Source organism: Trachypithecus francoisi, unplaced genomic scaffold (assembly GCF_009764315.1).
Source record: "Trachypithecus francoisi isolate TF-2019V2 unplaced genomic scaffold, Tfra_2.0 Lachesis_group15, whole genome shotgun sequence".
Taxonomy (NCBI): domain Eukaryota; kingdom Metazoa; phylum Chordata; class Mammalia; order Primates; family Cercopithecidae; genus Trachypithecus; species Trachypithecus francoisi.
Genome location: NW_022681460.1, coordinates 4,518,043 through 4,535,056, shown reverse-complemented (window position 1 = coordinate 4,535,056; position 17,014 = coordinate 4,518,043). Strand labels below are relative to the sequence as shown.

The following is a 17,014-nucleotide window of genomic DNA, read 5'->3' as shown; positions in this document are numbered from 1 at the left end:
ACACCATCAGCCATTAGTAAATGCAGATTAAAGCCTCAATGAGATATCACTATACACCTGTCACAATAGAAAAAATAAAAAACACTAGCAATAACACCAAATGTTGGTGGGGTAAAGAGAAACTAGATCACTTGTACACTGCTGGTGGGAATGTAAAATGATACAGCCACTCTGGAAAATAGTTTCTTATGAAACAAACCACACACTTACCCTAAGACCCAGTAATTCCACTCCTGGACAGCTATGCCAGAGAAATAAAGGCTTATGTTTATGCAGAAACCTGTACACAAATGTTCATAGCAGCGTTTCTTGTAATAATAAAAAACACTGGAAATGACCCAAATATTTTTCGGTGGGTGAATGGCTAAACAAACTTGTATGTCCACACCATTCAATAGTACTCAGCCACAAACACACGACTTGGATCACTCTCCAGGGAATTATGCTGAGTATAGAAAGCCAATCTCAAAAGACTACACAGTGTATGATCATTTTAATAACATTCTTGAAATAACAAACTATTGAGAGGGAGAAGTAAAAAACAGATTAGTGGTTGTCAGAGGATCATGATGGGAGATAAAAGCATTGGCTGTGGCTGTTTGAGGTCAGCAGGATGGAGACTAGTGATAGAATTGTGTTGTATATTGACTATGCCAGTGGTGGTCAAACAATGCTTCCCGTGTGATAAAACCACATAGAACTAAATACACACAAATGAGTACAAGAAACATTTGGGAAATCTGAATATGGTGGATGGATTGTATCAATGCCAATATGTTCATTGTCATATCAGACTGTAGATACACAAGATGCAGCCCTTGGGGGGAACTGCATGAAGGGTATATGAGGCTCTATATTATTTTTTACAATTGCATAAAAATCTTCAGTTTTCTTAAAAGTAAAATTTAAAAAATCTTATTCAACAGAAAATATGCAGTGTACTTGTTTCTGTCTCTGGGACCCCAGTTTTCCAGCTGTTTTCTACCTAGAGCAACCCTGGCAAGGTGAAGTGAGTGAAGGACCAGCAACAGTGGCTGATGGTGCCATCTTTGATTTCTTCTGCAGGTGAGGCCCCAAGCCAAGGCAGGACCTGAGATGTTCACTGATAAAGCCAGTTCTAGTAAGAAGTCATCCGTCCTTAGGCCGGGCGCGGTGGCTCAAGCCTGTAATCCCAGCACTTTGGGAGGCCGAGACGGGCGGATCACGAGGTCAGGAGATCGAGACCATCCTGGCTAATACGGTGAAACCCCGTCTCTACTAAAAATACAAAAACTAGCCGGCGAGGTGGCGGGCGCCTGTAGTCCCAGCTACTCGGGAGGCTGAGGCAGGAGAATGGCGGAAACCCGGGAGGCGGAGCTTGCAGTGAGCTGAAATCTGGCCACTGCACTCCAGTCCGGGCGACAGAGCGAGACTCCGCCTCAAAAAAAAAAAAAAAAAAAAAAAGAAGTCATCCGTCCTTATTTGGAGCTGTAAACCATCCCTTCTTACCTGGCAACAAACACCCTTTAGCCACATTAATCTAGAACTAAATGCATATGCATCCTTTAGTGTTGAGAAAACTATCCTGTTTTGACTTTTTCCATAGTATTTGTGTCCATGTCTAAATTCTCAGAGGCAAAAGTTCTATTTTAAATGGAAAAGTCAAACAAAAGAACAAAATGTTCGATTGACCTTTAAAGACTTAGAGTTTACAGTTAATTTGGAAACCCTAGCTGTTAGATTGGACACACCCTATGTTCACACTCTCCCTGTGTGTCCCTGCACTGGATGACAGGAAGAGAAAAACAAGCCAGGCTTCCAGCCACTGGCAATTAGAGCACAGCATCCAGCCCGAGAAAAATCAGACTTTCCACCCAATCCCACCCAATGCTCAGCATCAAAGACGTGTCAGACAGGCTGGGCTCTGCTATCCTTGGATGACTTCACAGGTCACTGCAAAGATCTTTAAGCCTCAGAGCTACTGAAGGTAATTCTGTTTTATAATGAAGATGTACTTTACATCAAAAAAGATTTCGTTTTCTAATGGAAATATGTTGCACTTCTATAGATTTTGCAGTTACATGTAAAAAACTTGGGCTGGGTGGGAGAGGGGTTGCTTGGAGTTTACTAACTATAGAAACAAACTTATGGAAGCATATTAAGATTCATTAAAAAGCACATGCTATGTTCTCACTTATAAGTGGGAGTTGAACAATGAATACACATGGACACAGGGAGCGTAACATCACACACTGAGGCCTGTCGGGGGGTGGGGGCTAGGGGAGGGAGAGCATTAGGAGAAATACCTAAGGTAGATGTATAATTTTTAAAAAGCACATGCTAGCCCTTAATCTACCTGGAATTCATCCTGAGAAAATAATGAAGTATGCCTATCAGGATTTAGCCATAGGGATATTAGTTACAACGCTGTTAGAAACAGCCTAAAAGCCAACAACAGATTGGTTAAAGTATTTGCAATTACATATCAGAATGATCATATAAAACTGTTTTATTGATATGGAAAGATAATCACAATAATGTAAGATTTTTAAAAGCCAGTTTTTAAACAACTGAACATTATTTATGGAAATAATATAAATGTATAAATGACTATGCAGAAAGTCCAAAGAATATACACAAAAGTATTTTATGTGTTGGTCTGTGGGTAGAATAGGGGAAGTCTTGTATTCTCTCTGCTTATATGTCTATATTTTCTCATTTTTCTTTCATGAATATTATTAACATGAGAATGACATATGTGTGTGTGTGTGTGTGTGTGTGTAGTTTTTTGTTTGTTTGTTTTTGAGACAGAGGAGTCTCGCTCTGTTGCCCAGGCTGGAGTGCAGTGGCGCCATGTTGGCTCACTGCAACCTCCACCTCTTGGGTTCAAGCAATTCTCCTGCGGAAGCCCCCAGGTATCTGGGAATACAGGTGTGCACCACCATGCCTAGCTACTTTTCACATTTTTAGTAGAGATGGGGTTTCACCATATTGGCCAGGCTGGTCTCGAACTCCCAACCTTAAGTGATCTGCCCACCCTGGCCTCCCAAAGTGATGGGATTACAGGCGTGAGCCACCACTCCTGGCCGAGAATGATATATATGTTATATATATGTTTAATTATGTTATTTTATATATAATTTCATATGTACTATTTATATGTAATTAAACATATTTAAAATTTATATATAATATTTATATATAATTATACATACACTATGTATACACTATATGCATTTAAAGTAAGTATGTTAAGGCCCTAGCTTCATCACACTCAGAAGTAGGTAAAAAGGGGGAAAACATGGGTCCTGCATGGGCGTCCTCAAAGGTACCTGTTTAGGGTTCTTCACTGGAATTGGCGATGAGACCTTAAAGTTACCCTGCATAATAAGACTCATTCTTATTTGCACTGTGAGCAGATTGACCAGAGGATGAGAATAAAAGGAGGTTCATGAAACCCACGTGAGGCCGAGGGAAGAGCCAGTCCTATGTGGTTTCTGCACAACCTGCTGGACCCACTCCAGGATCCCTGGGAGCCCTCAGATCAGCAAGTGCTCAGACGCCCACTGTTTAACCACCAGCCACGGGGTGTGAGCTGCTCAGCCCCTCACGCTCAACTTGAGCTGGTCCTGCACCCTTGCTATTCGTCTGGAATGAAAAAATAGCATGTTCTCAAAAGGCCATGGCAGAGCAAAAGGGATACATTTCCTGAAAAGCATCCACTCTACAGGAAATAAAAGGCAAAGCTGTCTTCATATTTGAAACCTGGTGGTGCCAACATCCTGGCTGCCGATGACTGACATCTGGAGCACCTCTGACTCCCTCACATCCCCTCTCAACCCAGTGCACACCACTTTTAGTGCCTCCTTCTGAGTGCTGGGACCTATGGTGGGCTCTAGGAGCTCAGAGAAGAATGCACTTTTTTCTCAAGAAACAATTGCTCAGGCCCGACTCCACTGTGTGTCCCCAAAATGTATTCAGGGAAATGAATGAGAATGAGATAGGATCCTTTGATTGAGAAGTTTCCAGTGCAGTTTTGCTGGAATGAGAGATGAAGAACTAAACCACGGTGCATGTTAGAGCCATACGGGTCTCCTTTCCATCTGAGCTCTTCCCCTAGAAGCTGTGTGTCCTTGGGCAAGTGAATCAGCCTCTTGGAGCTTCTGACCCCTCGTCTCTAAAATGAGACCTGCACAGAGGGTTGTTTGGAGGACAAAACTCATGGCCAGGCACACAATCGCATTCAACAAGAAGTGAATTCAGTCCACAGCCTCACATGCGGCGGGCATTCAGTAAACTGTGAATGAGGTGGTTGGTACAGAAAACAAAAGAACTAAAACAAGATGCTTGTAAATCACGCAGGAGTCCTCGAGTGCCGGTCAGATGTGATGACGGTGTGGGGAGTGGCTGGATACGGGCAAGGATAGAATATAGGGTTGTGCTTTTTCTCTCCTCAGATGTGTTTGTTTGCTTCTGAGAAAGGCAGAGGGGATACCTGGGCAGGGAATATTATTTCTCTTGCCCTGTCATTCTGGACACATTCTATACATGAGCTGGAATGATACAACATTGCTGTGAAGGCCGTCAGAAACATGACGACCACTCAGGTTGGGCCAGGCTGCCCACGGGACCCCGAGTGACCACGGTGTGGGGCTGGATGTGTCCCAGGCCCCAGCTAGCAGCCCCCTGCATGCAGGGCCTTCAGTACCACTGGAAAATCATGAAGTCAAAAGCATATTTTCTTAGAAGGATCCATTCCTACCAGATTTGGATAAACACAGCCAACTTCACGCACAGGAAAATCTGACCCAGCCCATGGCATGGGCCCTGCAGTTGCCCGTCACCTAGCACCAGGCTGAGTCAGAGCTGCTGTCACCCAGGTGGGAAGAGAGTGCTCCCTAATGACCAGGCAGCATCACTCCAGGCGTGAGGGCGGCAGGTGGGTAAAGAGTGCTCCCTAATGACCAGGCACACTTCACTCCAGGCATGAGAGTGGCAGGTGGGAAGGGAGTGCTCCCTAATGACCAGGCACATGTCACTCCAGGCGTGAGGGCGGCAGGTGGGTAAAGAGTGCTCCCTAATGACCAGGCACACTTCACTCCAGACATGAGAGTGGCAGGTGGGTAAAGAGTGCTCCCTAATGACCAGGCAGCATCACTCCAGGTGTGAGGGCGGCAGGTGGGAAGAGAGTGCTCCCTAATGACCAGGCAGCATCACTCCAGGCGTGAGAGTGGCAGGTGGGAAGAGAGTGCTCCCTAATGGCCAGGCACATGTCACTCCAGGCGTGAGGGTGGCAGGTGGGGAGGTTCACAGATCCCTGAGCCACTGATGTATGAAGAAAATGGTTTCTTCTCCACGTTCACCAGGAAGCCTAGAGAGGTATGAGGAGGAAGCGCGTTCATAGCCCTTTCACCTCCATGGAGCTGCCGAGAATGCCAGCAGGGGCCTTCATGAAGAAAAGAAATTAGGGACAAGTGGCCCAAGAGAAGAGAGAGGGTGTGGGTGGCCACCCAGCAGACAGGAAGGAAACGCTTGAATTTCCTTCCTCTGCATGCGTTCTTTGGATCTACGGACGTGACCAACTGGATCAGAGACGAAAACAGAGTAATAAGGAAAGAAAATTAACAATGTGTTGTTTCCCTGCTAAGTCCACAGTCCACAGAGTTGCCTCAAGTTTCACAAGTCATACTTTTTCCTTAAGTTTCATTTTCTTCAAAAGATACTCAAGGTCTGCCTTTGTCAGTATTCCAATAAGCCCACGCCCTGCACACTTTGCCCAAAGGCCGCTGATGAAAACGCTGGCTGTGCACAGAAGCAAGTGGCAGAAAGAAACAGATTCCTATTCTTTCATAAAGCAACTTACTTGCATTCAGAACACTGCAAGTGAAGAATCCTGAGCACTTTAATTGCCCATGTTAACCAGGGCCGAGGCTGTGAGGGCTGGAGCTGCGGGGAAGGCTCCCAGCTCACTGACACATAGGAAGCATCACCTTGGCTCTTCGCAGGATCAGGAACTGGCATTTCAGCCTGGCACAGCCCGGGACGTGGGAAGCCACTGTGGTGCTGATGAAACTGAGGGAACCGCAGGCAGAGCCCGCCAGCCCCATGAAATACGGTGAGACAGCATGGAGGGCTGGCGATGCCTCTTAGGAACCCTCCTGTGCCCCTGCACCTCTGAGATATCAGATGGGGACCTTGTGCATTTCAAATATGACTTGATTGTGGAAAATGATTGGTCCATCTCCTCTTCTATCCACTTTTCCACGGTGGTCTCCTTCCATCCTTCAGGCCTCTGCCCAAGTGCAACCACCTCATGCGTCTTTCTTGCCAGCCTAGCTACGGAGGCAGCTCTGACCAGCACTCGTGAGCACCTTGCTCTGTCCCCTGGCTGCTCTCATTATTATTTGACATCCTGTCTATTCATGTGCCTCCTCAGTGTCTGTTTGCAAGAATAGATGCCATGTCTGTCTACAATAGTAACTGGCATATAATAGGTGTTCAATGCCTATTTATTGAAAGATGAAAAGGAATTAAGTAGCCATGGACTGCAGCAGAGTAAACAGATCCTGGTGTTGGTGCTTGTTTGCACACTTGTCCTGTGCTCACACTTCATTCCACAAAGGATTCGAGGCAGAACTAATTCTGTGATTTGCCATAAAATTGTATTGAGTGCCTATTATTTGCAGATGTGAACATGAAAGAAGGTGGGGAATAGCGAAGGTGTTTAAGGTTTTGAAGTGCTTTTCTATGGGCAGCATTAGTTCCTTGCAGCCTTCCAGAGTCGCAGCTTGTATTCCTTGTCTCATACCTCTGGGAGAAGGCAAGGGTCTAGGTGGAAGAGATCATACATGAAACGGCTGTATTGTAAAGAAACAAATTAAAACAGACAAAGACCCAACTCTCCTAGGGGCTGTCTCCCCAACAGTCACTTCTCCTTTCCAAGCGTGGCTGTGATCCAACGTGTGGGGCCCTTCTACATCCAGAGGAAAAAGCTCCAGGAGGTTGTTGAGAAGCAGGAACGAGAGAGAACAGAGGTTGGGCTGGACCACCAGGAGGCTACCCCCTGTGGCTCTCATCAATGACATGTGGTAGAGGACAGAAAGGTCAGAGTACCCTCACGAGACAGAGGAATGGAGGCATAGCACAGCTGTGGCAAGTGCAGGTGAACAATCAGAAAAGCAGAAACCATCAGGCTAGTGCCGGTCATGGGAAATGCAGCCCCACACAGGGAACAATATACCGCCCTCTGAAGGGGTCCTTGAAGCATGACTCAGCCCAAGAAGTCCAGATCTTCCTGCCCTCTGTCTTTGGTGGAGACTCATGAGAAATACCAGCCTAGGAATGGCACCGGCATCAAGCCTTAAGGTTAATAAGGCTTTTTAACTTGGTTACATTTTTTATCTGTGTTCTTAAAAGTTGGAAGAGAATAGTGTGGACAGCCAAAGATTTTGACGTGTGAGAGCTAGATTTTGTTTTTTTCAAGATGAAGTTTTGCTCTCATTGCCTAGGCTGGAGTGCAATGGTGCAATCACGGCTCACTGCAACCTCCGCCTCCTGAGTTCAAGTCATTCTCCTGTCTCAGCCTCCCAAGTAGCTGGGATTACAGGCACGTGCCACCATGCCTAGCTAATTTTTGTATTTTTAGTAGAGACAGGGTTTTACCATGTTGGTCAGGCTGGTCTCGAACTCCTGACCTCAAGTGATCCACCTGCCTCAGCTTCCCAAAGTTCTGAGATTACAGGCATAAGCCACTGCACCCAACCTAATTTTTGTATTTTTAGTAGAGACGGTGTTTCACCATGTTGGTCGGGCTGGTCTCAAACTCCTGACCTCAGGTGATCTGCCCGCATCAGCCTCCCAAAGGGCTGGGATTGCAGGCGTGAGCCACCGCGCCCAGCCTGAGCTGAACTTTTTGAGGGAGAACTGGTTTTGAGTTTCCAGGGGGCTTAGTCTTTAAAGACTCAGGACACTGGTGCAAGAGCGGGTGGATGGCAGGTTGCCCCGCTCCAGGTATTGCCTTCCGCAACCCCTCCAAGGAGACCAGGGCTGGGGAAGAGGCAGGACCAAAGAGGAGGGAGAGAGCCGGGCAGCAGTGGGCTCCTGAGAGAGGCCTCTACCCTGGGCTGATTCCTGGTCTGAGGAGGCTACCGGGGATGACAAACCCCTCCCCAGGTTTGTGGATCTGAGGACATTAGGAGTCTTCCCTGGGGAGCACTCAGGAGGCAGCAAGTCTTGTGGTAAAGTTCCCTCTACCTGTGTGGTTGGGCAGCAGAAGCAGCAAAAATGGCTTTTCAGTGTGTCTAGACACGAGAAGACCCGAATCAGTCCCTGCGTTGTCAGTGGGCACCAGGCAAGGAGGAGAAGATGAAACATCACAGTTTCCAGAGAGGGAAGAGAATTGGCTGAGAAAAGCTTGACGGACCCACAGGTGAGAGAAACTAAACCCTACTTCTCTTTTTAAGCACCTTACCTGGTAGCTAGCATAGCACATATCCATTCATTAATACATTTGGATATTACCAGGGAATTCTAGTTTTTCTCATTCTAGACTTGTGGAGGACAAAGGAACTCAAGCCAGTCAATCTTTTATATTACGCCCTAAAAAAAATATGCCCATTTCTAAGGAAAAAAATGAAAAAAGCATTACTTCTTATTTTTACATACATTTATACAAATTCAGGTGGGAAGCAGAGACCTGAAAATTCATTTTCAAATATACATAATGAAAGGCACACCCCCTGAGGAACCTCTCCCTGGTTAAAGAATTGTCAGCAGAATGCTTCTGGATTTTTACAGCTCAAATTTCATAGAATATATAGAGATCTTTTGGTACAGGATTTGTAGGCTAGCATTTGTATAGGAAATAAATTTATACACAACAAAAATGAACACAACATTCCAGAATAAGGAAACATAAAGGGAGACGTCTCAGGCTACCTTCCAATTATAGCCAAGAGCAGGTCAGAACCAAAACAGCTGCTTTGAGGGGCACCTTGGGGCCAACTACAGGCACAGCACAGCAAAAGGGGTTTGTGAACATAAACTTTGAGACAAAAGCACAGCTCCAGTTTGCAATTTTTCATTTTTAAATATCTATTCCCTCTTTTCTTTTTCTAGACAGAGTCTCACTGCGATGCCCAGGCTGGAGTGTAGTGGTGCCATCTCAGCTCACTGCAACCACTGCTTCCCAGGTTCAAGCAATTCTCCTGCCTCAGCCTCTCAAGTAGCTGGGATTACAGGCATGCACCACCACACCTGGCTGATCTTTCTTTTTTTTTTTTTTTTTTTTTTGTATTTTTAGTGGAGAAGGGGTTTTACGGGTTTTACCATGTTGGCCAGCCTGGTCTTGAGTTCCTGACCTCAAGAGATCCGCCCACTTTGGCCTCCCAAAGTGCTGGGATTACAGGTGTGAGCCACCATGCCCGGCCCCAATCACCTCTTTTGAAGATTTGTCATCACCTTACTCCTCAGAGACATTTAGCTACACCAAAATGGCAAAGACAGAATAGTCATTGCCTTGAGTTTGAATCTGATATTTTGACTGCAATTTTGACTTCATCCTTCAACTTGTCTACACCACCATCAATTTTCAACTAGTGACAAGAAAACAAACAAACAAAAAGAAACTGCTGGATCCATCTTTCTCTATAATCTTTATTTTCCTCAGCCCCATTAATAAATAAATTTTGCATTTATTATATCTTGCTTTATTGCAGGCACCTCTAAACTACCATAAACAAGTGGTCCCTGAAACAAAGACTTAACTGAAAACAAAGAGAGCATACTCTACCCAGTGTCCTGCTTTCTCAGATACTTATCCAGTTCTTAGGATGGCAAAATTTTCATCTGTGGCTTTTGTTCCACCCCACCACTCTCTGCAATGCCATGGATGGGCTCCCAAAATCAGAAAGTAGAATAAAACAAGACTGCTACTACTACCAATATATTGCTTTTAGATAGAAATGTAAGTTTGAGAAACATTTTCATACACATTGTCACATTTAGTCTCAAATTTAGTGTCAACTGTCAACAGTAAGGTCGGCAGGAATGGCACTATCATTTCCATTATCAATGTGAAGAACACATATCCAAAGGTGTGAAAAAATAGCAAATTTGGGGCTCAAGAAGATTCCTGTGTGTTAGGCACTGCTTCCGTGAAATTACAAAGAATGTAGTTATCAGACATAGTTCCTTTTCCCAAGAAGTTCACGATCTAGTGCTGGGTGTAGATTTGTAAACCAGCAAGTGTAACACAGCATGGAAAGGGCCCACCACATACACAGGAGGTTGCATAGGAAAAGGCACAACAAACTCTACCAGCAAGAGAGAGCTGTGGAAAACCTTATAAAGGAGGCCATCTTTGGATTCTTTGAAGAATGAGAAGACTCTAAATAGTGTAAGAAAGAAAAGCAGAAATAAGAGGAAGTTGTTCCAAAGAAGAAAATGTGTGTGCAAAGGCACAGAGATAATCAAAGAACTGGAAGTCTATGCACAGGAGACAGCACTAGATGACAAAGGGCACTGAGGACCTTGTCTTATAGCAAGTGGTAAGCCACTAAAGGATTTAACCAGGGAAAAGATGGGATCAAATTTGAATTCAAAAACATTTTGAAAGTAGAGAGGAGGATAGATTTCTAAGGAAAAGGGAGATCGTGGGCAAAATCCCAGGCAAGAAATGATTCTGGACTAAAATTAAGGCAAGGATAGCAGGAATGGAGGAGACGGGATATGTCTGAGAGACATTTCACTGGGAGAACAAAAGTAGGGTTCATGTGCTGGAAAACTTAATTCCCAGTGCAACAACGTTGAGAGGCAGAATCTTTAAGAGGTGATTAAGTCATGAAGGCTCTACCCTTATGAATGGATTAATGCCATTATATCAGGAGTGTATTAGTGATTTTGGAAGGGGGTCCTGAGGAAAAAAGATGAATTTGGCCCCCTTGTTGTCTCTTTTGTGCTCTTGCTGTGTGATGCCTTCCACCATGGGATGATACAGCAAGAAGATGCTCACAAGATACAGCCCCTTGCTCTTGGACTTCCCAGCCTCCAGAACTGTGAGCCAAATAATTTCTATTGTTGATAAATTACCAAGTCTATGATATTTTGTTACAGCAGCACAAAACAAACTAAGACTATTGTCTTTTGGACACAGGTGATGCACATAAGGAAGAATTCCAGATGGATTCCAGATTTTGAACTCATCAAAGTTATGATGGTAATAACTTTAATAAGGAGGGAAAGAAACAGATGGGAAGGGAGTGGGGAAGAACAGGAATCAGAAAGAGGAGGTAACATGTTTGGTTTTGAGCAGTCCTTGTACACTGAGCCTTTGATGTATTCATGCAGAACTGGTGACATTTGAGCTGGAGATATGAAATCCATTTTACTGATGCCAGAGGGAGGAACGTGATGAACCATGGAGAGAATGTTGACTGAGTGGTAACAGATAGGAAAGGATGTGGATATCACCCTCGTTTAAGATTGGCAGAAAAAAGCAACATAATGAATGCAGAGAGGGAGAAAGAGAACAGGAGAAAGTGCTGTCAAGGAATCCAAGAAATATTTTTGAGAAGGAAGAAGAAGAAAGAACAGATGGTCATGAGGGTCAAATGCTATATCCATGTGTTAGCCAGATCTGGCACCAGAAGAGCTGTGTCCCTGCCACTGGCTGTGTCCATTGTGTGGTGGGGGGAGCTGCCAGGCAGGGTGGTAGGACTGGGAATGAATGCAAACAATGGGAGATGAGGAGAATTTTGCCTGTGAAAAGAAAGAAGAGAGAGGTGATTGCAACCCAGGAAGATGGTGCTTCTTAAATTTTAATGTAGGAGCAAGATTTGACCATGTTGGTAAATGAAGGGCAGCCAGCGATGATGAAGAATGAGTAGAGACTTACTGGGGAGCCTCACTGTTCCCCAATATTCTCTCTTTTTAATCCAATAGTGTGAATCATCGCCACTCTTCTAAGGTATCTTCCATCAGTCCTTTCGTCGTTGAACTGAGAAAGGGCATTTGTGCTTTGGAAGGAATGTGCAGGTAGAATAAGACCTTTGCTGTGAGGATGGTTTGCTTAGGGTTAAATACAGCTTATACTGTTGGGAACTTGTTTGTACAAATTTTGGAAGACCATTTGCTTGCACTGAGACAAAGTTCTTCCTCTATATAGTTCAGGGGTGACCATGACAATTTTTTTGCCCCATAAGAAGCAGTTCTGCCTGCATCCCACATAGCATCCCAGAGGTCTTAGACACCCCTTGAGGGCTGGAGGAAAGCCAAACCCTGTAACACACTGGGCTAGGCCAGCAAGTTCCACATGCCATTGCCGCTTGTGTAATCCTGAATGTGGAAGGGTTCAGGTGGTACCTACTGGAAACTTAAAAAAACTTTTGTTTACTTTTTTCCCCCAAAGTACAAGACAAGAAGACATTAGCTAGCATGCAGATTTTAACTATCTTCTTCTATTTAGCTTCTATTAATTCTCAGAGTAACTTTTCTCCTAAGTCAGTGAATGGTGAGATTTTCACATTCTCTTAAAACAACTTCGCATTAGAATTCAGTCTCGTATTGCATCCAAAATAAACTTACATATTTAAAAAAGCAACCTGTTCTTAATAGAACCTTTCTTATTTTTATATCACTGAATATTTTTACAACTTATAACAGAAATATTTATTGAAAGAGTTGGTGCATGTCTTGACATCTTTATAGACTAGACAGTGCTTGGTACATAGTAGGACTGAATAAATATTTGTTGAATGAATGAAGAGTAAACAGAGTAAATTGACAGTGACCATTTTGGCCGCTAGAGAAAAACAGGCTGAGAAAGAGCTGTTGTCAGTTTCACAAAACCTGTGAAGAGCAGCAAATCACAATTAAACACAAAACACACACAAACACACACACACTATCCAGTTCTATAAATGGGAGACAATTAAGGACCTACCCAGTGACCTTCTAATAAATGCTAACCAAACTAGTCTTGTTCATTTCAGAGATTCTTACCTCCCAAAGCCTAAATTCAGGGCTCTACAAACCACTTCCTCCTGTATGAAGCCTGATAATAAATGTTAAAAAAAAAAATCCAGACATCAGCACAGACCCCACACCACAGAAGGGTCCTCTGTCAATCTCTCCCACTTCCTCTCCTCTACAAAGACTTCAGAAGTCAAAAGCTGGACTGTCAATATCAAAAGTCTAAATATATTGCATTTTACTCTCCCCAACAAGCCAAGCATCTTTGCAAACAGAGCAATGAGCTTTGGCATTCTGAAAGCACAACTGTGAACACAGCAGTAACTCAAGGTAAAACAACCTTGTGAAACAAGGTCACCCACAGAGCAGCTTGTGGGCAGGCAGAGCGGCTCTGTCACCTGAAGCAAACACTGCTTCACAAAGCCGTAGCATGGAGTCCATTGACAACTGTGAGCATCTCCTAATAAGTTGTGTACATAACTAGAATAAAGGCAACATCCACTCATATCTCTTGCTGTTTTCATTAAAATGGCTACTTTGTTTATAGCTTATCCATGTTATACATGCAATTTTTAAATGAAATCATGCAATAAAACAAGAATTTGGCTGGAATGTTGCTAACCTTGGATGAGTTTCAGCTGAGGGTGCCAAGGGCCTCTGTGCTCCCTGGACAACGGGGCCCTTATCCTTGGGATACGAGTCAGGTCCCCATGTGAACCCCAGAAAACCCACCCAGGGCTTCCTTCAGTAAGGGGGCCCTTGCCGATGTCTTCTGAAACACTGGGCCCTGGGCACTTGTCAAGTGCTTACTCAAGAAATAGATTTAAAGAAGTCCTATAGTGTTCAGAGTCCAGTGAACAACAACATCAAAACTAAAACAAAAATCAACAAAACCACACACACACACTCTCTCTCTCTCTACATATAACCAGGTTGATGACCTGAATATGTATGTGGTAGGGCAGGTTAAATGAAATTGGAGCTAATAAAATTCTATTTGGAGACTAGAAATAAAATTCTATTTGGAGAAATAAAATCTTTAGTAAATTGGATATATGTGCAACAATATTTATTGCAGCACTGTTTATAGCATCAAAAAACTGGAAGTAATGTAAGTGCCCATTAATAGGAGATAAAATGAATAAAATGTGATGCAGCTACACCTCGACACCACAGAATATTCTGCAGCCAGCACAAAGAATTAATTAGAATATACCAGTTGACTTAGTAAGATTTCTAGGAAGTGCTATTGATTAAACCAAGATACAGGAAATATGTATACTATCTTTCTTTTGTAAGACAAACCATAACCCAAAAGCTATGTACATGCACATGTTAACAAGTATCCCTTTCTCTCCAAAACCTCTTGTTCTTCAGTTGAGATAGCAAGTCCAGATGCTGAAATGGTATAGGGCAAGGGGCACCTGCATGTGTGCAAGTCTATGTAGATGTATTTATATCTGTAAATCAGTAAGCAGTATTATGCAATCCCACATTTTTACATTTTTAAAATGTTTGCATAGACACATATAATAAATTTCTAAATACAGTTTTATAAAGGAAGAAATGAAACCGGTGAACTGCTTTAAATTTTTTGGACTTTTTAATTTTATTATTTTTAAATTTTGTTTCAATAGTTTAATTTTATTTCAATGGTTTTTGGTTACATGGATAAGTTCTTTAGTGATGATTTTTCAGATTTTGATGCACTTGTCATCCTGCTTTAAATGAAAATGACTTGGGTTCTTCTGGTATTTTTAGTCCTGTCAAATAAATAGTGTCTGTACGTCATTAATTAGAAAAGTATTCGACATAGGGTATGGATTGCATTGTCCTCAGAAAATTCGTCAGAAGGAGGTGCAGGTAAGGAAATGATGTGCCTGGAGGTGCAGTCACTTTTTTAAGTTTACACAACTCCTAGCCTGCAGGACTGGATTTGTAACCTGAGGTTGCCTGACTCCAAAACCCTTTGGGCTACTCACAGGAGCCTCCCACAGTCCTTGTTTTTGTCTCTGTCTTAAGACCTCCGTGAAGAATCCCGCAGAACTAAGCTCCAGCAATGGAATTCTTTGCAGCTGATCACTTTGATTTCTCCAGTTACCACCCACCCCAAGTTCTTGGGCAGCAGAAGAGGTCGGAGGACTCTCAGCTCTCAACATTCCCACATCTGTGTGATGGGGGCAATGGGTAAACCTTACACCGTGACAATGACTAAGCCTTTAAATTGGAGCGTCCCCAAAACTGAGCACATGAGCCTGGCTTGTTTTATTATTCCAGAATTTTTTACTAGGTGTCTGCTTTGCATTCAGAATAAAGATTCTTTCAGCAATATGTTGTAGTGCCTTTAGTACATTTCCAGGCTACAGCACCTAGACTCAAATTTGTATTAAACTGGATCTTTACAGACAGGGTTGGCCCAAATAAACGTGGAAAAAGGAGCACTGCGTTAAAACACACGCAGTGGAAACTAATCAAGGGCGTGTACAGACGCGGGTAGCTACCTGCCAACAACCAGGCCGAGGATAAAGTAGTATCAAGGAAAATCAACCAAGACTGTTTCATATTAGAAGGTGGAACCGCCTGGAAACAACATGCCTTCTCGGAAAGTTCCCGCCATGCTCTGGCTCTGTTTTTCATCGTGATCCATCTCCCGGCATAGCCTGGCGCTCTGCGGGCTCCGCTTCTGTTCACACTGGCAGCGTTGGTGCACGTGGGAGTGCAATCACGGTGCTCACGTCCGCGTTTCCTCGGCTGCCTGGAGCCCCTAGAGCACTCCTTTCTGGGGGCGCTTCTTTCCTTGGAGGGTTCCCTCCTGTGCCTCCCTGTGAATTCTCTCCAGGGCGCCTGCCTGCGCCTTCCAACCTCAGCTGAGAGTCCCATTTTTAAAAATCTTGAATAAAGTGAAATGTGATTAGTTATGGGAAATGAACCAGTGATATGCACAATTCAGCAGCCTTTATCACTGATGAAATCCAGAAATAAAGGTAATTTTCTCCAACTTTTGGTGCTACAGTAGCCATGTTTCTATGAAAAACACTGGTAGAACTTAAATTGTTTCATCTCCATAGTGCCTTTAGAAGAAACATAATCCACCATCAACTTCAGGACTGCTGACCGCACACTTCAACACTTCTTGGTGCAGAGCACGGTAGGGGAGGCAATACAGACAGAGAAGAGCTCAGACTCTGAAATCTGTCCGGGATTTCTGCCCACATCTCACACTCGGTACTCTGACCGTAGGCAAGTTACTGATACTTCTAGGTTCCATTTCCTTGAATAAATGGGGTATAGTAACATTTACACACCGCATAGGGTTGTTGAAAGGATTAAACGAGATGATACCAGTAAAACACTTAGAACGATGGTTGGCAGATGGGAGTGCTTAGTAATTTATTAATACTACATCCAAAGGAAAAAAATTGACTTGGGCCTTTCTGAAATCAATAAAAATCTGTTTCTATGGATGTTAAGTCCTTGTCTTCAAGAAGTGGAGAGACTCCCTCCATGAGCTCTCTATCTAAACCAGACAGACTCCAACCATTTGAAAACACTCCCTGCCTCTTGGCCTTCCCACAGAGCCCACCTGACATCATTTGGATATTTGTCCCCACCCAAATCTCATGTTGAATTTTAATCTGCAATGTTGGAGGTGGGACCTGGTGGGGGATGTTGGGATCATGAAGGTGGATCCCTGGTGGCTTGGTGCTGTCTTCCTAATAGAGTTCTCACGAGATCTGGTCATTTAAAAGTGTGTAGCACCTCCCTCCCCCAATCTCTCTTGCTCCTGCTTTTGCCATGTGATGTGCCTGCTCTCCCTTTGCCTTCCGCCATGATTGTAAGCTTCCTGAGGCCTCCCTAAAACCTGAACAGATGCCAGCACCATGCTTTCTGTACAGCATGCAGAGCTGTGAGTCAATTAAACCTCTTTTCTTTATAAATTTCCCAGTCTAAAGTGTTTCTTTACAGCAATGGAAGAATGGCCTAATACACCACCTTTCACCTGTAGAGCCATCCCCATCTCCAGCCATTTCACCCCTTCTTTAAGAGCAGACCCAAAGATCCCCCA

At 43.8% G+C, this 17,014-nt stretch overlaps 1 protein-coding gene and 1 long non-coding RNA gene across 2 annotated transcripts in view; both read right to left on the bottom strand.

Annotated features, from left to right (window-relative positions):
- LOC117096901 overlaps positions 1-17,014 on the bottom strand; it is a 92,948-nt gene that overhangs the window by 29,336 nt on the left and 46,598 nt on the right. The gene's annotated exons all lie outside the window — the stretch shown is intronic.
- On the bottom strand, positions 15,271-15,864 carry LOC117096900 (putative transcriptional regulator encoded by LINC00473). The gene has a single exon (XM_033234260.1). It carries the CDS (start codon positions 15,826-15,828, stop codon positions 15,271-15,273), a length of 558 nt encoding a protein of 185 aa, XP_033090151.1. The 5' UTR covers positions 15,829-15,864.